This window comes from Nerophis lumbriciformis, linkage group LG02 (assembly GCF_033978685.3).
Source record: "Nerophis lumbriciformis linkage group LG02, RoL_Nlum_v2.1, whole genome shotgun sequence".
Taxonomy (NCBI): domain Eukaryota; kingdom Metazoa; phylum Chordata; class Actinopteri; order Syngnathiformes; family Syngnathidae; genus Nerophis; species Nerophis lumbriciformis.
In genome coordinates, this window is record NC_084549.2 from 4,499,141 (window position 1) to 4,526,090 (window position 26,950).

General features: G+C 31.2%; 1 protein-coding gene across 4 annotated transcripts in view; it reads right to left on the reverse strand.

Moving 5' to 3' along the window:
• Positions 1-26,950, reverse strand: part of LOC133577325 (C-terminal-binding protein 2-like) — a 205,025-nt gene that overhangs the window by 24,040 nt on the left and 154,035 nt on the right. For all 4 annotated transcript variants that reach the window (XM_061931253.1, XM_061931081.1, XM_061931334.1 and 1 more), the window contains 2 exons: positions 12,429-12,583; positions 5,241-5,385 (listed from right to left, as the gene is read on the reverse strand). In XM_061931253.1, coding sequence (XP_061787237.1) covers positions 5,241-5,385; positions 12,429-12,583 — 300 coding nt within the window. The remainder of the gene's footprint in view (positions 1-5,240; positions 5,386-12,428; positions 12,584-26,950) is intronic.

Here is a 26,950-nt window from a genome sequence, read left to right on the forward strand (position 1 = left end):
ATAATATGCACCACAGTGTAGTGAATTATTATATACTACACATCATGTTTAAATACTTTACTATTGTATTGACTAATACGCACCACAGTGTAGTGTGTTATTATATACTACACAACATCATGTTTAAACACTTGACTATTGTATTGACTAATACGCACCACAGTGTAGTGTTTTATTATATACTACACAACATCATGTTTAAACACTTGACTATTGTATTGACTAATACGCACCACAATGTAGTGTTTTATTATATACTACACAACATCATGTTTAAACACTTGACTATTGTATTGACTAATACGCACCACAGTGTAGTGTGTTATTATATACTACACATCATGTTTAAATACTTTACTATTGTATTGAATAGTACGCACCACAGTGTAGTGTTATTATATACTACACATCATGTTTAAATACTTTACTATTGTATTGACTAATACACACCACAGTGTAGTGTTATTATATACTACACATCATGTTTAAATACTTTACTATTGTATTGAATAGTACGCACCACAGTGTAGTGTGTTATTATATACTACACAACATCATGTTTAAATACTTTACTATTGTATTGAATATGCACTACAGTGTAGTGTGTTATTACATACTACACATAATCATGTTTAAATACTTTACTATTGTATTGAATAATACGCACCACAGTGTAGTGTGTTATTATATACTACACAACATCATGTTTGAATACTTTACTATTGTATTGACTAATACACACCACAGTGTAGTGTGTTATATACTACAAAACATGTTTAAATACTTTACTATTGTATTGACCAATACACACCACAGTGTAGTGTGTTATATACTACAAAACATCATGTTTAAATACTTTACTATTGTATTGAATAATATGCACCACAGTGTAGTGTGTTATTATATACTACACATCATCATGTTTAAATACTTTACTATTGTATTGAATAATACGCACCACAGTGTAGTGTGTTATATACTACACAACATCATGTTTAAATACTTTACTATTGTATTGACTAATACGCACCACAGTGTAGTGTGTTATATACTACAAAACATCATGTTTAAATACTTTACTATTGTATTGAATAATATGCACCACAGTGTAGTGTGTTATTATATACTACACATCATCATGTTTAAATACATTACAATTGTATTGACTAATACGCACCACAGTGTAGTGTGTTATTATATACTACACATCATCATGTTTAAATACATTACAATTGTATTGACTAATACGCACCACAGTGTAGTGACTTATCATATACTACACATCATCATGTTTAAATACTTTATTATATTGACTAATACGCACCACAGTGTAGTGTGTTATTATATATTACACATTATATTTAAATACTTTACTATTGTAGTGACTAATACGCACCACAGTGTAGTGTGTTATATACTACAAAACATCATGTTTAAATACTTTACTATTGTATTGACTAATACGCACCACAGTGTAGTGTGTTATTATATACTACACAACATTATATTTAAATACTTTACTATTGTATTGACTAATATGCACCACAGTGTAGTGTGTTATTATATACTACACATTATATTTAAATACTTTACTATTGTATTGACTAATACGCACCACAGTGTAGTGTGTTATTATATACTACACATCATGTTTAAATACATTACAATTGTATTGACTAATACGCACCACAGTGTAGTGTGTTATTATATACTACACAACATCATGTTTAAATACTTGACTATTGTATTGACTAATACGCACCACAGTGTAGTGTTATTATATACTAAACATCATCATGTTTAAATACTTTACAATTGTATTGACTAATACGCACCACAGTGTAGTGTGTTATTATATACTACACATCATCATGTTTAAACACTTGACTATTGTATTGACTAATACGCACCACAGTGTAGTGTGTTATATACTACACAACATCATGTTTAAATACTTTACTATTGTATTGAATAATATGCACCACAGTGTAGTGTGTTATTATATACTACACATCATCATGTTTAAATACATTACAATTGTATTGACTAATACGCACCACAGTGTAGTGTGTTATTATATACTACACATCATCATGTTTAAATACATTACAATTGTATTGACTAATACGCACCACAGTGTAGTGTGTTATTATATACTACACATCATGTTTAAATACTTTACTATTGTATTGAATAGTACGCACCACAGTGTAGTGTGTTATTATATACTACACATCATCATGTTTAAATACTTTACTATTGTATTGAATATGCACTACAGTGTAGTGTGTTATTATATACTACACATCATCATGTTTAAATACATTACAATTGTATTGACTAATACGCACCACAGTGTAGTGTGTTATTATATACTACACATCATGTTTAAATACTTTACTATTGTATTGAATAGTACGCACCACAGTGTAGTGTGTTATTATATACTACACATCATCATGTTTAAATACTTTACTATTGTATTGAATATGCACTACAGTGTAGTGTGTTATTATATACTACACAACATCATGTTTAAATACTTGACTATTGTATTGACTAATACGCACCACTGTGTAGTGTGTTATTATATACTACACATCATCATGTTTAAATACTTGACTATTGTATTGACTAATACGCACCACAGTGTAGTGTTATTATATACTACACAACATCATGTTTAAATACTTGACTATTGTATTGACTAATACGCACCACAGTGTAGTGTGTTATTATATACTACACAACATCATGTTTAAATACTTGACTATTGTATTGACTAATACGCACCACAGTGTAGTGTTATTATATACTACACATCATAATGTTTAAATACTTTACTATTGTATTGAATAGTACGCACCACAGTGTAGTGTTATTATATACTACACATCATGTTTAAATAATTTACTATTGTATTGACTAATACACACCACAGTGTAGTGTGTTATATACTACAAAACATGTTTAAATACTTTACTATTGTATTGACTAATACGCACCACAGTGTAGTGTGTTATTATATACTACACATTATATTTAAATACTTTACTATTGTATTGACTAATACGCACCACAGTGTAGTGTGTTATATACTACAAAACATGTTTAAATACTTTACTATTGTATTGACTAATACGCACCACAGTGTAGTGTGTTATTATATACTACACATCATAATGTTTAAATACTTTACTATTGTATTGAATAGTACGCACCACAGTGTAGTGTGCTATTATATACTACACAACATCATGTTTAAATACTTTACTATTGTATTGACTAATACGCACCACAGTGTAGTGTGTTATTATATACTACACAACATCATGTTTAAATACTTTACTATTGTATTGACTAATACGCACCACAGTGTAGTGAGTTATTATATACTACACAACATCATGTTTAAATACTTTACTATTGTATTGACTAATACGCACCACAGTGTAGTGTGTTATATACTACAAAACATGTTTAAATACTTTACTATTGTATTGACTAATACGCACCACAGTGTAGTGTGTTATTATATACTACACATCATAATGTTTAAATACTTGACTATTGTATTGACTAATACGCACCACAGTGTAGTGTGTTATTATATACTACACAACATCATGTTTAAATACTTGACTATTGTATTGACTAATACGCACCACAGTGTAGTGTTATTATATACTAAACATCATCATGTTTAAATACTTTACAATTGTATTGACTAATACGCACCACAGTGTAGTGTGTTATTATATACTACACATCATCATGTTCAAACACTTGACTATTGTATTGACTAATACGCACCACAGTGTAGTGTGTTATATACTACACAACATCATGTTTAAATACTTTACTATTGTATTGAATAATATGCACCACAGTGTAGTGTGTTATTATATACTACACATCATCATGTTTAAATACATTACAATTGTATTGACTAATACGCACCACAGTGTAGTGTGTTATTATATACTACACATCATCATGTTTAAATACATTACAATTGTATTGACTAATACGCACCACAGTGTAGTGTGTTATTATATACTACACATCATGTTTAAATACTTTACTATTGTATTGAATAGTACGCACCACAGTGTAGTGTGTTATTATATACTACACATCATCATGTTTAAATACTTTACTATTGTATTGAATATGCACTACAGTGTAGTGTGTTATTATATACTACACATCATCATGTTTAAATACATTACAATTGTATTGACTAATACGCACCACAGTGTAGTGTGTTATTATATACTACACAACATCATGTTTAAATACTTGACTATTGTATTGACTAATACGCACCACTGTGTAGTGTGTTATTATATACTACACATCATCATGTTTAAATACTTGACTATTGTATTGACTAATACGCACCACAGTGTAGTGTTATTATATACTACACAACATCATGTTTAAATACTTGACTATTGTATTGACTAATACGCACCACAGTGTAGTGTGTTATTATATACTACACAACATCATGTTTAAATACTTGACTATTGTATTGACTAATACGCACCACAGTGTAGTGTTATTATATACTACACATCATAATGTTTAAATACTTTACTATTGTATTGAATAGTACGCACCACAGTGTAGTGTTATTATATACTACACATCATGTTTAAATAATTTACTATTGTATTGACTAATACACACCACAGTGTAGTGTGTTATATACTACAAAACATGTTTAAATACTTTACTATTGTATTGACTAATATGCACCACAGTGTAGTGTGTTATTATATACTACACAACATCATGTTTAAATACTTTACTATTGTATTGACTAATACGCACCACAGTGTAGTGTGTTATTATATACTACACAACATCATGTTTAAATACTTTACTATTGTATTGACTAATACGCACCACAGTGTAGTGTGTTATTATATACTACACAACATCATGTTTAAATACTTGACTATTGTATTGACTAATACGCACCACAGTGTAGTGTGTTATTATATACTACACATCATGTTTAAATACTTTACTATTGTATTGACTAATACGCACCACAGTGTAGTGTGTTATTATATACTACACATCATCATGTTTAAATACTTGACTATTGTATTGGATAGTACGCACCACAGTGTAGTGTGTTATTATATACTACACAATACTTTGCTATGTTAAGCACACTTCCTTGTATTGCAGTATTTTAAATGTAATAAAACCATCCCGCGTCTCACCGAGCTCGCCGGCCGCCTTGATGTCGATGTTGTCGTAGCCGCTGCCGATGCGGATGATGATGCGTAGCGCCTTGAACTTCTCCAGGTCCTCCCTGGTCAGCGTGATGGTGTGATACATCATGGCTCCCACCGCCTCGTTCAGCACCTGAGGGACACACAATTAGGGACACATTTATACACACAGTGACATTTTTTAACCAAGTTTTATCTAAAAAACAAAAACAAATACGTTATTTTGCCGACTATAAGCTGCTAATTTTTTTTCCCAACGCTTCAAACCCTGCGTCTTATAAAACGGTGCGGATAATTTATGGCTTTTTCTTCGCTGACTGCCATGATGTTTTGTATTCAACAAATACTTTTCATAAAACACCGACATAGACACTGAAAAGGTGCGCTGCAGCGTTAAATGTACTTCCTCTTTCCTACCTTGAACCGGAAGTATATGGACGAATAGGACAGACAAGCCATTGTAATGTCGGCTCACGGAAAAACAAAAATCCTAATCTACGATTTGACTCCCTCGAATGGACTTGACGCTCCAACAACAGGAACAGGCTGTTCTGAAAACATCCCCCCCCGAGGACACCTCAATGATGGACGCTTTTGACCTCCCTCCCTCCTCAAAGACACCTGGAGTCCAACTTTTGCTTGCATGCAGAACAGCCCCAGGCCTATGGACACTACATCAACACACTCAAGACAATGGGCATATACACACACACACACACCCCCTCCCCCACCCCTTCACCCCCGCTTGATTCTCTTTCGGGGTGATGGACGGCTGGCAGCGCTTTATAGCAGCAGTCGACCTCCAGGGACCCAACTCCCCCCTCTGTTGCGAGTTGTCATGATTATATTTAACATGTTTATGTGTGCATGGCATGGAGGTTTTTTCCCACTCCAGACTAGGCCCCCTTAGGAGCCCAGTCTGAATTGTATTTTTTTACTCATCTTATTCCCCAGCGTTTGACCTTTTTCCCACCTTTTACGGGGCGCCTCGTGGCGACCCATCAGCGTTCCTGTTCTGTAACCCTGTACACGGTTTGTCTGATCTTGAACAGGTTTGTGCTGTAAACATAGTTTCATTGTACTTGTTACAATGACCATAAAGTCCTATCCTATCCTATATCCCGTTACGTCTACTACTTGTCCATAGCGTTTCCTTCATTCAACGTTTCTAAGTTTTACAATATAACTAAAACAATTCCTACTTACTAAGCTGTCGTATGTGTGATCTCTGCAGGAGTGTTTCCATGCATATTTGTACGTGCTATCATAATGTCATCGAGCTAGAAAATATGCTAACACATTTACGAGTGTCTGTGTTGGTACTATTATTGTCAGAAAAATTGTATGTAAATTATGAAAGAACTTTCCGTTCTCTGAGTTCCCAATGAACAGACAAGAGGCTGTTTTTGCTGCACCAAGCATAGGCTTGGAAAATTCCATTGTGTACGATGTGAGGAGACGGGAGGGGGTTATCTATTGTCATCGAAGGCTGAATCCAGGACTAGCCCAAGCCATCTTTTTCTTTTGTGTTAATGTGACCGAAAACAATGACCGTTTACATACTCCCCATTCCTTTAGAAACAGATGTTATGTAAACAGGGAAAGTCCAAATAAAAAGAGGTGGCGTACAATCTTTCGCCAGAGCGTGGGTGACACTGTCAGAGGTTACAGGTCGACACGTTTCTCCTCAATTGAGCAAAATTTAATTCTGCCTCTGTTTGCTTCTTTGCTTCTTGTCTTGTTTGATATATGTCATCAGTGTTTGAACCTGACACTTCTAGTGACATTATTTGTGTATTGTTTCAGTTTCGTAAGTTCACCCAAACGTCACTGTGGAGTTATTGAGTCTGTTTAGCTGATTGGAGAGCTAGCTCCCACAGCTGATGACGATGACTTCTGTTTTGTTCGATTTTTTCCCCCCCGTTTTATTGCCATCTTACAGGCACGGGTGGGAAACAATTAAGGTATATACATAATTAAAGCTGCAAGCAGCGTTGGTCGGGCCCACGTATTTGGCAGGTGCTAGTCCTAAGTGTCCCAATACTTTTGTCCAGTTTTAGTCCCAAGTGTCCCAATACTTTTGTTAAGTTGTAGTCCCAAGTGTCCCAATACTTTTGTCCAGTTTTCGGCCTAAGTGTCCCAATACTTTTGTCCAGTGGTAGTCATAAGTGTCCCAATACTTTTGTCTACTTTTAGTCCGAAGTGTCTCAATACTTTTGTCTAGTGTACCTACCTTGTCTGCATTGTGTGGGCACGTTGGTGCTTCCTGCTTTTAAGCAGCCATCTTGAGAAAACAGCAGCGCAGCGGTTCTTTGAAGGCTCATAAAATCAAAACCGGAGCAGTTAGAAAAATTATTTCGATAACTTTTATTTGGAAGGGTTCAATCTCTCTCCTGTGTTAGTTTGAAGCTGAAACGACAAACGCGCTCAGAGGAGATAATGTTTGAAGAGAAGTGACCGGTTTATAAAAACATTTTGTTTTGAAGGGGAAATTGCAAACTTCCTGTTGATTTTTGCTGAGGGTTGTCAATCTATGAAATGTAGGTCTCAGTGAGACCTACATAGAGGTTTTTGTTTCATGTCTCTCCGACCTTCCCAGTGGGAGTTACAGGCAGTTTTGTCATTATTTTCTTCCGAGGAGCAGTTTTTTGTGCGTTTTATTAAAAAATTGCGCTAGAGCGCAATTTTGAGATTTGGGGTTAGGTTTTTTTTATTAGATCGCAATTTTTGCCAGTCCTGATGTGTGTGTTCAGTTTGGTGAGTTTTGGAGCATGTTAAAAGGGTGAAAATACAGCTCAAAGAGACAAAATTGACTGTTTTTAGTACTTTTTTGTCTTGAAGGGGGAATTGCCAACTTCCTGTTGATTTTTCCTAGGGGGCGCTAGAGCGCAATTTTGAGTTTTGAGGTTGGTTTTTTGATAAAAAGTTTTGCCGTATATTACTGATGTGTGTGTAAAATTTGGTGAGTTTTGAAGTATGTTAAGGGGGTCAAATTACAGCGCAAAGTTGCGGAAGAATAATAATAATAAAACCTTAGAAATTCAATAGGTCCTTATGTCCCATTGCATAAGGACTCCCTTTGGGAGTCCTTATGCAATGGGCCATGCGGGCCCTAAATATTTACAAAATATTTTGTAGCGGTATGTCTACTGCTGCAGCTAATATATGTAAAAACCTGTTTTTCTCTCTAAAAATTGTGGGTGCGGCTTAAATACGGGTGCACTCTATAGCCCGGAAAAAAAGGTATAATAAACTGACAAACAATATACCTTCTTGGCAGAAAGAAACATTAAATATATAAATATTTTGGTACCGGTAACAATATGTGTTTCGATACTTTTCTAAATAAAGGTGACCACAAAAAATGTCATTATTGTCTTTATTTGAACAAAAAATCTTAGTGTACATGAAACATATGTTTATTATTGTCATTTAGTCCTTAAATAAAATAGTGAACATACTAGACAACTTGTCTTTTAGTAGTAAGTAAACAAACAAAGACTCCTAATTAGTCTATGCAGTAACATATTGTGTCATTTATACACCTATTATTTTGTACACATTATGAGGGACAAACTGTAAAAAATGATTATAAATCCCCTTGTTTATTTACTGCTAATATCTGCTTATTTTCTGTTTTAACATATTCTATCTACACTTCTGTTAAAATGTAATAATCACTTATTATTCTCTTCTTTGATACTTGACATTAGTTTTGGATGATACCACACATTTAGGTATGGATCCGATACCAAGTAGTTACAGGATCATACATTGGTCATATTCAAAGTCCTCATGTGTCCAGGGACATATTTACTGACTTTATAAACATAATATGAATTTTTTAAAAAGGAAAAAAGTATCGATGTAATCATAGTAGTATCGACTAGATACGCTCCTGTACTTGGTATCATTACAGTGGATGTCAGGTGTAGATCCACTCATGGCATTTGTTTACATTGTGACGCCGGTGAGCTATTGTATCCTCCTACGGTGTGTAGTGAAGCATGTTTAGCCATTCCTCGTCTTGTAAGAAACATACTTAATTTGTCGCCATGGAGACAAGGATTAGTGATTTAGAAGTAGATAAAACACTGCGGATGGACATTAGCCACTAACTAGCTAGCCATGTCTTAAAGCAGCTCTTCCTGAGGGTGTTTCAGTGTTATAACTTCACCTTTATCTTTACTTTTTACACCAAAATGTCTCCCTTTTCTGTCTACACACTGTGTCTGCTTGTAAGTACTCTATGTTTGTGCGCTGCCGAACATGCTCCTCTGCTCGTAAAACCAGCAATGCCCGTAAAAAAAAAAAAAAAAACGGGGGTTGGGGGGGCGAACAGGTACTTTTTAGAGACGGTAAAGTACCGACTATGATTCATTAGTTTCGTGGTACTATACTAGTACCGGTATACCGTACAACCCTAGTTGGGGAATGCCTTTTAATGCGGAAAAACGTTCATGTATCTTGTTTTCATGTTAGCGTTTTGGCCAAAATTAGTTAAAAAAAATAAAATAAATATGTATATAGAGCGCTAGTCGGTAGGGATGTCCCGATCCGATATTTGGATCGGATCGGCTGCCGATATTTGCCAAAAATTGCGTATCGGCAAGGCATGGGCAAATGCCGATCCAGATCCAGTTTTAAAAAAAAAACTCCGGTCCGTGTTTTCCAACGCACCTATTTAAATAATACATTCCACTTTTCTGATGCTCCGTAGTTTCCGTTCCGCATTTTCCAGCACACCTTCAACACATCCACAGGTCTGTGAATTCTCACGCAGTTGCTTTTAGCTGCTGGCATTACACGACAGGCTCTTCTCACTCTTTCCTGTGTCTCCCTCTCACAGACAGCAAGCGCACCTTCTTACACATGTCACATACTGTCACGTCATACGTCACATACGTATACGTCCTCTCCCAGCAGAGAGGTAGCAGCATGGCCGTGCGAGCAACGCTCCCTCTAAGGCAGTGGTTCTCAACCTTTTTTCAGTGATGTACCCCCTGTGAACATTTTTTTAATTCAAGTACCCCCTAATCTGAACTAAGCATTTTTGGTTGAAAAAAAAGAGATAAAGAAGTAAAATACAGCACTATGTCATCAGTTTCTGATTTATTAAATTGTATAACAGTGCAAAATATTGCTCATTTGTTGTGGTCTTTTTTTTAACTATTTGGAAAAAAAGATATAAAAATAACTAAAAACTTGTTGAAAAATAAACAAGTGATTCAATTATAAATAAAGATTTCTACACATAGAAGTAATCATCAACTTAAAGTGCCCTCTTTGGGGATTGTATTAGAGCTCCATCTGGATTCATAAACTTAATTCCAAACATTTATTCACAAAAAAATAAATCTTTAACATCAATATTTATGGAACATGTCCACAAAATCTAGCTGTCAACACTGATTTTTTTTTTTGAGACATTTAAAAAAAAATCTCTGCATGAAAGTTTAAAAGTAGCATATATTAATGCAGTATGAAGAAGAATGTTTTAATGTAGACATGCAAGCCTTGAAAGAAAATGTTGAAAATCAAGACTACATTTCCTGCAAATGGGTGCATTTCTACCCTATATTTTAACTTTAGATTTATTCTCATATCAAACTCTTTTGGCTGTCTTTTTGACACTTACCCTCCACACCCTGGATTATAAATAATGTAAATAATTCAATGTGATTATCTTGTGTGATGACTGTATTATGATGATAGTATATATCTGATAGTATATATCTGTATCATGAATCAATTTAAGTGGACCCCGACTTAAACAAGTTGAAAAACTTATTGGGGTGTTACCATTTAGTGGTCAATTGTACGGAATATGTACTTCACTGTGCAACCTACTAATAAAAGTCTCAATCAATCAATCAAAACACATAGAATCATCATACTGCTGTGATTATATGCATCAAAAGAACAGCTTCTTCCCCAGGGCCATAACCATCCTGAACGGACTGCCCCATTGTCCCTCATAACTGCCTTCTCTTCGGTGCAATAACCCATTCCACCAACCACCCTGTTTTTGTTTTGTTTTTTTCATGTATATATTCATTCACATTCACTTCTACATTTTTTATATTTCTATATATTTGCACATTGTTTTTCTTTTTCTAGCATGCACACATCGCACTGTATGGAATGGCCTCAATCTCGTTACCTTGCATAATGACAATAAAGCTGATTCTGATCAAGTGTTCATTCAAGGCTAAGGCAAAATATCGAGATATATATCGTGTATCGCAATATGGCCTTAAAATATCGCAATATTAAAAAAAGGCCATATCGCCCAGCCCTAGTTTCAATGATGCCATTTCTGTTTGTCATGTGTAATTTTGTCTATTTTGTGTTTATCCTTGAATAAACAGGTCAGTTTCTTGTTACCAACCATTGTGTATTATTCAAACTCCCCTAATTCAGCTGGCTAGTTGTTATCAAGAGTACTAAAACCCTTTTCAACATGATTCTGACAACTAAGTAGGCTAAATAACTTTAATACATGCTCGGATAGGCCAGTATCGGTCAGTATCGGTATCGGATCGGAAGTGCAAAAACCTGGATCGGGACATCCCTACTAGTCGGTCTGCAAGGTTTTATGAATCGCGGTTTTCCGATCATTTTTGATCAGAAGTTTTACCGCGGTTATCATTAATGCTGTTTATCCTTACATCCCTACACAAAATATGTATTTGTTACATGCTTTTTTTTTATAATAAATACAGAGCACTGTGATATCAAAGTGAAGGAATAAACTCACAATCCTCACTGCGTTGTAATTAAGTCTGCCTCACGAATCCTGCCTAGCAACAAGTAACCGGGCAAACATGAGCTCTTTTCCAGTGGATATTATTACAGCATAAGTAAGAGTGTATCAAACAGCTTCAGCCTTGAAGCAAAGGCAAGAAATAACAGGCTTAAAGTCACAACTCGCTAACAGAATTAACTTCACCACAGTGGATTAGCAACGCCAGGAATTTCCATATGACTTTTTAAAAAAAAAAATAATTCATTGTAGCCAGAGGGGAGCTGGACGCTTAATCCAAGGACTTTAAAGCTCCTTTTGTGCTTTGACTCCAGGGTCAAACTGGTGATAAAAAAGCCTTCATTAAAAGTTCTTATGCAAGTGTAAAAATAAGCCAAGCTCTGTTGATTTAAAAAAAAAAAAACTTGTACCTTCTCGTGTATTTCCTGTGTGGACTGAGCGTCGCAGAAAGCCACGGTGGCCAGGTCCTTGAGGATGGGCATCTCCACGGTGCAGTCGCGCCCATCCAGCAGCGCCACTAGGGGGCGCGGGTGCATGGGCCCGTTCATTATCTGAGGCCGGATACCTGTGAGGAGGGAGCGACACATGAATTATTCATGAGGTGAAGCAGGGGGAAGTAGCAGGAAGAGTTTCCCTGCTCGGACTCACACACATTCCTGTATTTGTTACCTTCTTGAGACCTGAGAAAAATGCCTACCTCTTTAGGACCAGCCTTTCTAGATATATAAAGACGTGTATTTACAACATTAATGATATATACATACTATGCAAATATAAAAAAGGTAAGCTTTTAGCTAATTTTTTGGTTTGTAATCTTTATTTACTTCAAGTTATTACAGTATGTCTCTACAACAGAGGTGTCAAAGTGGTTTCCACTGAGGGCCACATCAGTTATGTTTGGCCCCAGAGGGCCGCTTCTAACAGTGAAAACTATTATTACACTATTTTCTTATGCATTTTATTAATTTTTTTTTAAAACTAAAATGTTAAAAAAATATGGTAAATTGCAATAATTTCACCTGAAAATGTAGTGTATATTACTGTAAATGGAAAAATAGTACTTCTGTTTTTATGGTAAAAAAAAAAATTTTTTAAAAAAAGACAGCTCAGTTGCCAGAATTTTACTGTAAAATGTACATTTGTTTTTTTACTGTAAGTAAAAAAAAGTGGGATTTTACAGTAACCTTTTAAAAAAAAAACATTTTTTAAAATGCATTTTATTAGTAGATTTATTTTTTTTAACTGAAATGTAAGTAAAAAATTTGGTAAGTTGCAATAATTTCACCTCAAAATGTAGTGTATATTACTGTAAATGGAAAAATAGTACTTCTGTTTTTATGGTAAAAAAAAAAAAAAAAAAAGACAGCTCAGTTGCCAGAATTTTACTGTAAAATGTACATTTGTTTTTTTACTGTAAGTAAAAAAAAATTGGGATTTTACAGTAACCTTTTAAAAAAAAAAACATTTTTTAAAATGCATTTTATTAGTAGATTTATTTTTTTTAACTGAAATGTAAGTAAAAAATTTGGTAAGTTGCAATCATTTCACCTCAAAATGTAGTGTATATTACTGTAAATGGAAAAATAGTACTTCTGTTTTTATGGTAAAAAAAATTTTTTTTTAAAAAAAGACAGCTCAGTTGCCAGAATTTTACTGTAAAATGTACATTTGTTTTTTTACTGTAAGTAAAAAAAAGTGGGATTTTACAGTAACCTTTTAAAAAAAAAACATTTTTTAAAATGCATTTTATTAGTAGATTTATTTTTTTTAACTGAAATGTAAGTAAAAAATTTGGTAAGTTGCAATAATTTCACCTCAAAATGTAGTGTATATTACTGTAAATGGAAAAATAGTACTTCTGTTTTTATGGTAAAAAAAAAAAAAAAAAAAGACAGCTCAGTTGCCAGAATTTTACTGTAAAATGTACATTTGTTTTTTTTTACTGTAAGTAAAAAAAATTGGGATTTTACAGTAACCTTTTTAAAAAAAACAACATTTTTTAAAATGCATTTTATTAGTAGATTTATTTTTTTTAACTGAAATGTAAGTAAAAAATTTGGTAAGTTGCAATAATTTCACCTCAAAATGTAGTGTATATTACTGTAAATGGAAAAATAGTACTTCTGTTTTTATGGTAAAAAAAAAGACAGCTCAGTTGCCAGAATTTTACTGTAAAATGTACATTTGTTTTTTTACTGTAAGTAAAAAAAAATTGGGATTTTACAGTAACCTTTTAAAAAAAAACAACATTTTTTAAAATGCATTTTATTAATAGATTTATTTTTTTAAACTGAAATGTAAGTAAAAAATTTGGTAAGTTGCAATAATTTCACCTCAAAATGTAGTGTATATTACTGTAAATGGAAAAATAGTACTTCTGTTTTTATGGTAAAAAAAAAAAAAAAAAAAAAAAAAAAAAGATCAGTTGCCAGAATTTTACTGTAAAATGTACATTTGTTTTTTTACTGTAAGTAAAAAAAATTGGGATTTTACAGTAACCTTTTAAAAAAAAAAACATTTTTTAAAATGCATTTTATTAGTAGATTTTTTTTTTTTAACTGAAATGTAAGTAAAAAATTTGGTAAGATGCAATAATTTCACCTCAAAATGTAGTGTATATTACTGTAAATGGAAAAATAGTACTTCTGTTTTTATGGTATAAAAAAAAAAAAAAGAAAAAAAAAGACAGCTCAGTTGCCAGAATTTTACTGTAAAATGTACATTTGTTTTTTTACTGTAAGTAAAAAAAATTGGGATTTTACAGTAACCTTTTAAAAAAAAAACTTTTTAAAATGCATTTTATTAGTTTTTTGTTTTTTTTACTGAAATGTAAGTAAAAAATTTGGTAAGTTGCAATAATTTCACCTCAAAATGTAGTGTATATTACTGTAAATGGAAAAACAGTACTTCTGTTTTTATGGTTAAAAAAAAAAAAAAAAAAAAAAAAAAAAAGACAGCTCAGTTGCCAGAATTTTACTGTAAAATGTACATTTGTTTTTTTACTGTAAGTAAAAAAATTGGGATTTTACAGTAACCTTTAAAAAAAAAAATTTTTTTTAAATGCATTTTATTAGTAGATTTATTTTTTTTTAACTGAAATGTAAGTAAAAAATTTGGTAAGTTGCAATCATTTCACCTCAAAATGTAGTGTATATTACTGTAAATGGAAAAATAGTACTTCTGTTTTTATGGTAAAAAAAAAAAAAAAAAAAAAAAAAAGAGCTCAGTTGCCAGAATTTTACTGTAAAATGTACATTTGTTTTTTTACTGTAAGTAAAAAAAAATTGGGATTTTACAGTAACCTTTTAAAAAAACAACATTTTTTAAAATGCATTTTATTAGTAGATTTGTTTTTTTTAACTGAAATGTAAGTAAAAAAATTTGGTAAGTTGCAATAATTTCACCTCAAAATGTAGTGTATATTACTGTAAATGGAAAAATAGTACTTCTGTTTTTATGGTAAAAAAAAAAAAAAAAAAAAAGACAGCTCAGTTGCCAGAATTTTACTGTAAAATGTACATTTGTTTTTTTACTGTAAGTAAAAAAAATTGGGATTTTACAGTAACCTTTTAAAAAAAAAAAAAAAATTTTAAATGCATTTTATTAGTAGATTTATTTTTTTTTAACTGAAATGTAAGTAAAAAAAATTGGTAAGTTGCAATAATTTCACCTCAAAATGTAGTGTATATTACTGTAAATGGGAAAAATAGTACTTCTGTTTTTATGGTAAAAAAAAAAAAAAAAAAAAAAAAAAAAAAAAAGAGCTCAGTTGCCAGAATTTTACTGTAAAATGTACATTTGTTTTTTTTACTGTAAGTAAAAAAAATTGGGATTTTACAGTAACCTTTTAAAAAAACATTTTTTTAAATGCATTTTATTAGTAGATTTGTTTTTTTTAACTGAAATATAAGTAAAAAATTTGGTAAGTTGCAATAATTTCACCTCAAAATGTAGTGTATATTACTGTAAATGGAAAAATAGTACTTCTGTTTTTATGGTAAAAAAAAAAAAAAAAAAAAAAGACAGCTCAGTTGCCAGAATTTTACTGTAAAATGTACATTTGTTTTTTTACTGTAAGTAAAAAAAAATTGGGATTTTACAGTAACCTTTTAAAAGAACAACATTTTTTAAAATGCATTTTATTAGTAGATTTGTTTTTTTTAACTGAAATATAAGTAAAAAATTTGGTAAGTTGCAATAATTTCACCTCAAAATGTAGTGTATATTACTGTAAATGGAAAAATAGTACTTCTGTTTTTATGGTTAAAAAAAAAAAAAAAAAAAAAAAAGACAGCTCAGTTGCCAGAATTTTACTGTAAAATGTACATTTGTTTTTTTACTGTAAGTAAAAAAAATTGGGATTTTACAGTAACCTTTTAAAAAAAAACATTTTTTAAAATGAATTTTATTAGTAGATTTATTTTTTTTAACTGAAATGTAAGTAAAAAATTTGGTAAGTTGCAATAATTTCACCTCAAAATGTAGTGTATATTACTGTAAATGGAAAAATAGTACTTCTGTTTTTATGGTAAAAAAAAAAAAAAAAAAGACAGCTCAGTTGCCAGAATTTTACTGTAAAATGTACATTTGTTTTTTTTACTGTAAGTAAAAAAAATTGGGATTTTACAGTAACCTTTTAAAAAAACAACATTTTTTAAAATGCATTTTATTAGTAGATTAGTTTTTTTTAACTGAAATATAAGTAAAAAATTTGGTAAGTTGCAATAATTTCACCTCAAAATGTAGTGTATATTACTGTAAATGGAAAAATAGTACTTCTGTTTTTATGGTAAAAAAAAAAAAGACAGCTCAGCTGCCAGAATTTTACTGTAAAATGTACATTTGTTTTTTTACTGTAAGTAAAAAAACTTGGGATTTTACAGTAACCTTTTAAAAAAACATTTTTTAAAATGCATTTTATTAGTAGATTTGTTTTTTTTAACTGAAATATAAGTAAAAAATTTGGTAAGTTGCAATAATTTCACCTCAAAATGTAGTGTATATTACTGTAAATGGAAAAATAGTACTTCTGTTTTTATGGTAAAAAAAAAAAAAAAAAAAAAAGACAGCTCAGTTGCCAGAATTTTACTGTAAAATGTACATTTGTTTTTTTACTGTAAGTAAAAAAAAATTGGGATTTTACAGTAACCTTTTAAAAAAACATTTTTTAAAATGCATTTTATTAGTAGATTTGTTTTTTTTAACTGAAATATAAGTAAAAAATTTGGTAAGTTGCAATAATTTCACCTCAAAATGTAGTGTATATTACTGTAAATGGAAAAATAGTACTTCTGTTTTTATGGTAAAAAAAAAAAAAAAAAAAGACAGCTCAGTTGCCAGAATTTTACTGTAAAATGTACATTTGTTTTTTTACTATAAGTAAAAAAAATTGAGATTTTACAGTAACCTTTAAAAAAAAAAACATTTTTTAAAAAGCATTTATTTAGTAGATTTTTTTTTTTTTAACTGAAATGTAAGTAAAAAATTTGGTAAGTTGCAATAATTTCACCTCAAAATGTAGTGTATATTACTGTAAATGGAAAAATAGTACTTCTGTTTTTATGGTAAAAAAAAAAAAAAAAAAAAAAAAAGACAGCTCAGTTGCCAGAATTTTACTGTAAAATGTACATTTGTTTTTTTACTGTAAGTAAAAAAAATTGGGATTTTACAGTAACCTTTTAAAAAAAAACATTTTTTTAAATGAATTTTATTAGTAGATTTATTTTTTTTAACTGAAATGTAAGTAAAAAATTTGGTAAGTTGCAATAATTTCACCTCAAAATGTAGTGTATATTACTGTAAATCGAAAAATAGTACTTCTGTTTTTATGGTAAAAAAAAAAAAAAAAAGACAGCTCAGTTGCCAGAATTTTACTGTAAAATGTACATTTGTTTTTTTACTGTAAGTAAAAAAATTGGGATTTTACAGTAACCTTTTTAAAAAAAACATTTTTTAAAATGCATTTTATTAGTAGATTTATTTTTTTTAACTGAAATGTAAGTAAAAAATTTGGTAAGTTGCAATAATTTCACCTCAAAATGTAGTGTATATTACTGTAAATGGAAAAATAGTACTTCTGTTTTTATGGTAAAAAAATAAATGGAAAAAAAAAGACAGCTCAGTTGCCAGAATTTTACTGTAAAATGTACATTTGTTTTTTTACTGTAAGTAAAAAAAATTGGGATTTTACAGTAACCTTTTAAAAAAAATTTTTTTTTTAAATGCATTTTATTAGTAGATTTATTTTTTTTAACTGAAATGTAAGTAAAAAATTTGGTAAATTGCAATAATTTCACCTCAAAATGTAGTGTATATTACTGTAAATGGAAAAATAGTACTTCTGTTTTTATGGTAAAAAAAAAAAAAAAAAAGACAGCTCAGTTGCCAGAATTTTACTGTAAAATGTACATTTGTTTTTTTACTGTAAGTAAAAAAAATTGGGATTTTACAGTAACCTTTTAAAAAAAAATAAAAACAATTTAAATGCATTTTATTAGTAGATTTATTTTTTTTAACTGAAATGTAAGTAAAAAATTTGGTAAGATGCAATAATTTCACCTCAAAATGTAGTGTATATTACTGTAAATGGAAAAATAGTACTTCTGTTTTTATGGTAAAAAAAAAAAGACAGCTCAGTTGCCAGAATTTTACTGTAAAATGTACATTTGTTTTTTTACTGTAAGTAAAAAAAATTGGGATTTTACAGTAACCTTTTAAAAAAAGAACATTTTTTAAAATGCATTTTATTAGTAGATTTATTTTTTTTAACTGAAATGTAAGTGAAAAATTTGGTAAGTTGCAATAATTTCACCTCAAAATGTAGTGTATATTACTGTAAATGGAAAAACAGTACTTCTGTTTTTATGGTTAAAAAAAAAAAAAAAGACAGCTCAGTTGCCAGAATTTTACTGTAAAATGTACATTTGTTTTTTTACTGTAAGTAAAAAAAAATTGGGATTTTACAGTAACCTTTTAAAAAAAAAAAACATTTTTTAAAATGCATTTTATTAGTAGATTTATTTTTTTAAACTGAAATGTAAGTAAAAAATTTGGTAAGTTGCAATAATTTCACCTCAAAATGTAGTGTATATTACTGTAAATGGAAAAATAGTACTTCTGTTTTTATGGTAAAAAAAAAAAAAAAAAAAAGACAGCTCAGTTGCCAGAATTTTACTGTAAAATGTACATTTGTTTTTTTACTGTAAGTAAAAAAAATTGGGATTTTACAGTAACCTTTTAAAAAAAAAAACATTTTTTAAAATGCATTTTATTAGTAGATTTTTTTTTTTTTAACTGAAATGTAAGTAAAAAATTTGGTAAGTTGCAATAATTTCACCTCAAAATGTAGTGTATATTACTGTAAATGGAAAAATAGTACTTCTGTTTTTATGGTTAAAAAAAAAAAAAAAAAAAAAAAAGACAGTTCAGTTGCCAGAATTTTACTGTAAAATGTACATTTGTTTTTATACTGTAAGTAAAAAAAATTGGGATTTTACAGTAACCTTTTAAAAAAAAAAACATTTTTTAAAATGCATTTTATTAGTAGATTTATTTTTTTTAACTGAAATGTAAGTAAAAAATTTGGTAAGTTGCAATAATTTCACCTCAAAATGTAGTGTATATTACTGTAAATGGAAAACTAGTATTTCTGTTTTTATGGTAAAAAAAAAAAAAAAAAAAAGACAGCTCAGTTGCCAGAATTTTACTGTAAAATGTACATTTGTTTTTTTACTGTAAGTAAAAAAAATTGGGATTTTACAGTAACCTTTAAAAAAACAAACATTTTTTAAAATGCATTTTATTAGTAGATTCATTTTTTTTAACTGAAATGTAAGTAAAAAATTTGGTAAGTTGCAATCATTTCACCTCAAAATGTACTGTATATTACTGTAAATGGAAAAATAGTACTTCTGTTTTTATGGTAAAAAAAAAAAAAAAAAAAAAAAAAGACAGCTCAGTTGCCAGAATTTTACTGTAAAATGTGCATTTGTTTTTTTACTGTAAGTAAAAAAAATTGGGATTTTACAGTAACCTTTTAAAAAAAAAAAAAACATTTTTTTTAAATGCATTTTATTAGTAGATTTATTTTTTTTAACTGAAATGTAAGTAAAAAATTTGGTAAGTTGCAATAATTTCACCTCAAAATGTAGTGTATATTACTGTAAATGGAAAAATAGTACTTCTGTTTTTATGGTAAAAAAAATAAATAAAAAAGACAGCTCAGTTGCCAGAATTTTACTGTAAAATGTACATTTGTTTTTTTACTGTAAGTAAAAAAAAATTGGGATTTTACAGTAACCTTTAAAAAAAAATTTTTTTAAATGCATTTTATTAGTAGATTTATTTTTTTAACTGAAATGTAAGTAAAAAATTTGGTAAGTTGCAATAATTTCACCTCAAAATGTAGTGTATATTACTGTAAATGGAAAAATAGTACTTCTGTTTTTATGGTAAAAGAAAAAAAAGAAGAAAAAAAAGACAGCTCAGTTGCCAGAATTTTACTGTAAAATGTACATTTGTTTTTTTACTGTAAGTAAAAAAAATTGGGATTTTACAGTAACCTTTAAAAAAAAAAACATTTTTTAAAATGCATTTTATTAGTAGATTTATTTTTTTTAACTGAAATGTAAGTAAAAAATTTGGTAAGTTGCAATAATTTCACCTCAAAATGTAGTGTATATTACTGTAAATGGGAAAACAATACTTCTGTTTTTATGGTTAAAAAAAAAAATTAAAAAAAAAAAGACAGCTCAGTTGCCAGAATTTTACTGTAAAATGTACATTTGTTTTTTTACTGTAAGTAAAAAAAAATTGGGATTTTACAGTAACCTTTAAAAAAAAAAACATTTTTTAAAATGCATTTTATTGGTGGATTTATTTTTTTTGAACTGAAATGTAAGTAAAAAATTTGGTAAGTTGCAATAATTTGACCTCAAAATGTAGTGTATATTACTGTAAATGGAAAAATAGTACTGCTGTTTTTATGGTTAAAAAAAAATTGCCAGAATTTTACTGCAAAATTTACATTAGATTTTTTTACTGTAAATTAAAAAAAATGCAATTTTACAGTAAAATGTTGGCACCTGAGCTGCCAGTTTGTTCATTTTTACCACAAATCAACAAGTGTAGATTTTTGGGTGTATTACTGTAAATGCCAAAACGGCACCACAGTTTATTACAGTAAAAAAAGTACTGTTTTTTTTCATTAGGAGAAAAATGCTGTAAAAACCACAGTAAATTTCACAATTTGACAATTAAATCTATTGCTACTTTTACATTGCACAATAACTTGCCTTGAAATCATTATTATCAGTATTCATTTCTATTTAAAAATTGGTTTGAATGTTTGATCATATATTTTTTAGACAACATCATTTGCGATTACATGGAGTACATTTTTTTTTTTCTCCCAAAATAAAAATAAAGTACATTTAGTAAGAAAATTTACAGTACTTTATTGATACATATTTCCGGGCTTTCGAGGGCCAAATAAAATGAAGTGGCGAGCCAAACCGGTGCTCTTTATACATATTTATTTTTATTTTTTTAAATTAATTTTGGCCAAAAGGGGCGCATTTCAATTTCTTACACACACTTGTTATTTCATATGCTGGCCAGACAGGGAGCACTTTTAAAAGAGACAGTCAATTTGGAAAATCCCTCCTTTTTGGGACCCACCTCATTTTGATAGATTTCACCATCTTTTACTGTAAATGCCAAAACGGCACCACAGTTTATTACAGTAAAAAAAACTGTAATAAGTTTAAAAAATATATAAAAATACTGTTTTTTATATTTAGCAAAAAATGCTGTAAAAACCACAGTAAATTTCACAATTTGACCATGAAATATATTGCTACTTTTACATTGCACAGTTTGATGGATAACTTGCTTTGAAATCATTATTGGTACTATGTTATTTCTATTGAAAAAAAGTTTGATCATATATGTGGAGGGAGGTGTGGCTAGCGCGCCTGCAGGAGCAAAGGTCACCGCCTCTGCCTATGGTGCTGAGGACGAGCACTATCGGTGTGACACAGCTGGCAGATGATTAGATTTGTACGTGTTAATCTAATCATCTGTTGTCTTTAACAGTAAGCGGCCGGGAGCAGGAGGGGAGGAGGAGGATACGGACGTGGCTGAAAAGTGGCATCCTGCTGGAGAGAAAACCTGTGATATAATCTATGTACATTAAAAGTTTGTTCGACTTGGCACACCTGTAGATTAAAGCTGCAAGCAGCATTGGTCGGGCCCGCGTATTTGGCAGGTGCTAGTCCTAAGTGTCCCAATACTTTTGTTTACTTTTAGTCTGAAGTGTCCCAAGACTTTTGTCTAGTGTACCTACCTTGTCTGCATTGTGTGGGCACGTTGGTGCTTCCTGCTTTTAAGCAGCCATCTTAAAAAAACAGCAGCGCAGCAGCATCAGCGCAGCGGGTCTTTGAAGGGTCATAAAATCAAAACCGGAGCAGTTAGAAAAAAAGCGCTTCTGTCATTGTAATCACAAGGGTTCAATCTCTCTCATGTGTTAGTTTGAAGGCGAAACAACAAACGCGCTCAGAGGAGTTCGTTTTTGAAGGAAGGTGACCGGTTTTTACAAAAAATGTGTTTTGAAGGGGGAATAGCAAACTTCCTGTTGATTTTTGCTGGGGGTTGTCAATTTATGAAATGTAGGTCTAAGTGAGACCTACATAGAGGTTTTTGTTCCATGTCTCTCCGACCTTCCCAGTGGGAGTTACAGGCAGTTTTGTCATTTTTTTCTTCCGAGGAGCAGTTTTTTCTCCGTTTTAGTCAAAAATTGCTCTAGAGCGCAATTTTTAAATTTGGGGTTAGGTTTTTTTATTAGATCGCAATTTTTGCCAGTCCTGATGTGTGCGTTCAGTTTGGTGAGTTTTGAAGCATGTTAAGGGGGTCAAATTACAGCTCAAAGAGGCAAAAGTTACTGTTTTTAGTACTTTTTTTGTCTTGAAGGGGGAATTGCCAACTTCCTGTTGATTTGATTTGAGTGATTAGATTTGTACGTGTTAATCTAATCATCTGTTGTCTTTAACAGTAAGCGGCCGGGAGCAGGAGGGGAGGAGGAGGATACGGACGTGGCTGAAAAGTGGCATCCTGCTGGAGAGAAAACCTGTGATATAATCTATGTACATTAAAAAGTTTGTTCGACTTGGCACACCTGGCTCCTGTGAAGTGCGTAGCAGTGGTACCGCTACAATATATTTTTGCATAATCAGACCATATTTAAGTGAACACAATTTGCGATTACATGGCGTATATATATTTTTTTTTCTCCCAAAATAAAAATAAATAATACATTTAGTAGGAAAAGTTACAGTTCTTTATTGATACATATTATTTCCAGGCTTTCCAGGGCCTAAATGAGACATTCTCTGTTAGGTTTTCCGTATTGGGACCATGATTTATGTCACACCTCCTCATATGGAAGCTACTTTTCCTTGTTGACGTCTCAAGAAGGGTAGAAATACAAGAACACACACACTTAATTGCAGTGAACTACAGCGTTCCCCAGCAACAGGTCCTTCATCGCATGAGGTCATCACCTCAATCATCCAACAAGGCATTGAATTCCTCTCCAAAACAAATAAGTGCGATAATAAACAATGGAGTCATACGTCAGAACACACAAACGGACAAATCAAATGAAAAAAGTGAATGAATATGAGATACATAAAAAAAAGGAAGGTGTCCATGAATCATGACTCCCTTGTCCTTGCTGCCTGTTGTCATGGTGATGAGAGGATTTGGGCAGGATTATGAAATATGATTTATTTAGTGGCTTCTTGGCTGCTGGAGGCGAGGTTCATCACCCTCTGCACGTCTCAGTGAGGGGGAACATCATGTCTGCTACATAATGATGTATCGCAGTCTTCTAAAGCAGGCGTGTCCCAAGTCTGGCCGGGGTTGGGGGCAATGGCTGACATGCAGCCTTAAAAACTACAAACTAGGGCTGGGTGATGTATGGAATATACTGGATATATCGCGGGTTTGTCTCTGTGCGATATAGAAAATGACTATATGGTGATATTGGAGTATACCTTCTCACGCTGCGGGCATTACACTACAGGCTCTTCTCACTCTTTCTTGTCTCTCCTTCTCGCAGAGACGTAAAACAAGCGCACCTTCTTACATACGTCACATACTGTCACGCGTGCAACGTCATACGCCCTCGCCGAGCAGAGAGGGTGTAAAGTTAGCTGTGGTGCGAGTGGTAATACGAGAGAGAGAAGGTGCGAATCTGGTAACAAATGAAGGAAGAATTAATTCCCAAGAAAAACAACAGGGGGTCCATCGTCTGGCGGTGGTTTGGCTTCAAGCGGGAAGATGTTGAACAGACCTTAATATGTCAAGTATGCGGCAAAAGTGTTGCTACAAAAAGTAGCGCCACTGCGAATGTGTAGAATCATTTGAAAAGTCACCCGCTAGAGCAGGGGTGCTCACACTTTTTCTGCAGACGAGCTACTTTTCAATTGATCAAGTCGTGGGGATCTACCTCATTCATATATATCATTTATATTTACTTATTTATGAAATATATGTTTTTGTTAATAAATTAAAGGTGTTTAATGAAAATACAAGTTTGTTTAATACATATAGTTAATATTGTTAACAAGTTAAAGGTGTTTAATGATAATACAAGCATGTTTAACACATAGTTAATATTGTTAAGTTAAAGGTGTTTAAAGATAATGCAAACATGTTTAACACAAATAGTTAATATTGTTAACAAGTTAAAGATGTTTAAAGATAATGCAAACATGTTTAACACATAGTTAATATTGTTAACAATTTAAAGGTGTTTAAAGATAATACAAGCATGTTTAACACTTGTAGTTAATATTGGTAATAAGTTAAAGGTGTTTAAAGATAATACAAGCATGTTTAACACATATAGTTAATATTGTTAACAAGTTAAAGATGTTTAGTGATAATGCAAGCAGGTTTAACACATATAGTTAATAAATTAAAGGTGTTTAATGATAATACAAGAATGTTTAACACATAGTTAATATTGTTAACAATTTAAAGGTGTTTAAAGATAATACAAGCATGTTTAACACTTGTAGTTAATATTGGTAATAAGTTAAAGGTGTTTAAAGATAATACAAGCATGTTTAACACATATAGTTAATATTGTTAACAAGTTACAGATGTTTAGTGATAATGCAAGCAGGTTTAACACATATAGTTAATATTGTTAATAAATTAAAGGTGTTTAATGATAATACAAGAATGTTTAACACATAGTTAATATTGTTAACAATTTAAAGGTGTTTAAAGATAATACAAGCATGTTTAACACTTGTAGTTAATATTGGTAATAAGTTAAAGGTGTTTAAAGATAATACAAGCATGTTTAACACATATAGTTAATAAGTTAAAGGTGTTTAAAGATAATACAAGCATGTTTAACACATACAGTTAATATTGTTAACAAGTTACAGATGTTTAGTGATAATGCAAGCAGGTTTAACACATATAGTTAATATTGTTAATAAATTAAAGGTGTTTAATGATAATACAAGAATGTTTAACACATAGTTAATATTGTTAACAATTTAAAGGTGTTTAAAGATAATACAAGCATGTTTAACACTTGTAGTTAATATTGGTAATAAGTTAAAGGTGTTTAAAGATAATACAAACATGTTTAACACATATAGTTAATATTGTTAACAAGTTAAAGATGTTTAAAGATAATGCAAACATGTTTAACACATATAGTTAATATTGTTAACAAGTTAAAGATGTTTAGTGATAATGCAAGCAGGTTTAACACATATAGTTAATATTGTTAATAAATTAAAGGTGTTTAATGATAATACAAGAATGTTTAACACATAGTTAATATTGTTAACAATTCAAAGGTGTTTAAAGATAATACAAGCATGTTTAACACTTGTAGTTAATATTGGTAATAAGTTAAAGGTGTTTAAAGATAATACAAGCATGTTTAACACATATAGTTAATATTGTTAATAAGTTAAAGGTGTTTAAAGATAATACAAGCATGTTTAACACATATAGTTAATATTGTTAATAAGTCAAAAGTGTTTAGAGATAATACAAGCATGTTTAACACATATAGATTCCTTTCTTTCATGAAGACAAGAATATAAGTTGGTGTATTACCTGATTGTGATGACTTGCATTGATTGGAATCAGACAGTGGTGCTAAAAACGTCCGCATTTTCGAATGGAGGAGAAAAAAAGTCCTCCTTTCTGTCCAATACCACATGAAAGTGGTTGGTTTTTGGCATCTTATTTGTCCAGCTTCCGTACTCCTTTGTATACACTTTACAAGAAATACATTGTCGGCAAACTCCGTAGCTTGCTAGCTTGTGCACCCCAGCTTTCTGAGACTCTTATTTTGGTAGCGCAGGCAGGATGAAGTAGCGCTTTTATTGTGCAACTGTGCAGTCGGTCTTTGGAGTTTTGACGACAGGTACGGCGCCAGAGTCTGTTGAAATAAAGTGTTTCTCGCCTTCCAGTCGGTAATTTCAATGAGCTGGCAGCAGCCAGCGTCATCTCACAAGACCCTCAGGTGCCGTGAATGTCAATCAAGTGACGAAAGTGACGTCATAGTGAAGATTTATGATCGCTCATTTTTAGGACTATTTTTTTAATGGCTGGCTGGTGATCGACTGACACACCCTCCGCGATCGACCGGTAGCTCGCGATCGACGTAATGAGCACCCCTGCGCTAGAGAATGAAGAGTGCTTGAAACTCCGCATGTCAACATCTCCGGCCGGTGCCACACCCACAAAATGCCCAAGCAACCATTTCCACATCAACACCGTATGAAACAAATAGTCAACAACAGAAGGAGATAACGTCTGCAAGAACCTACCACATAGCGAAGGACATACACTATTTGATTTCCTATTATGCAGCTCATTTTTATTTGACACTTAT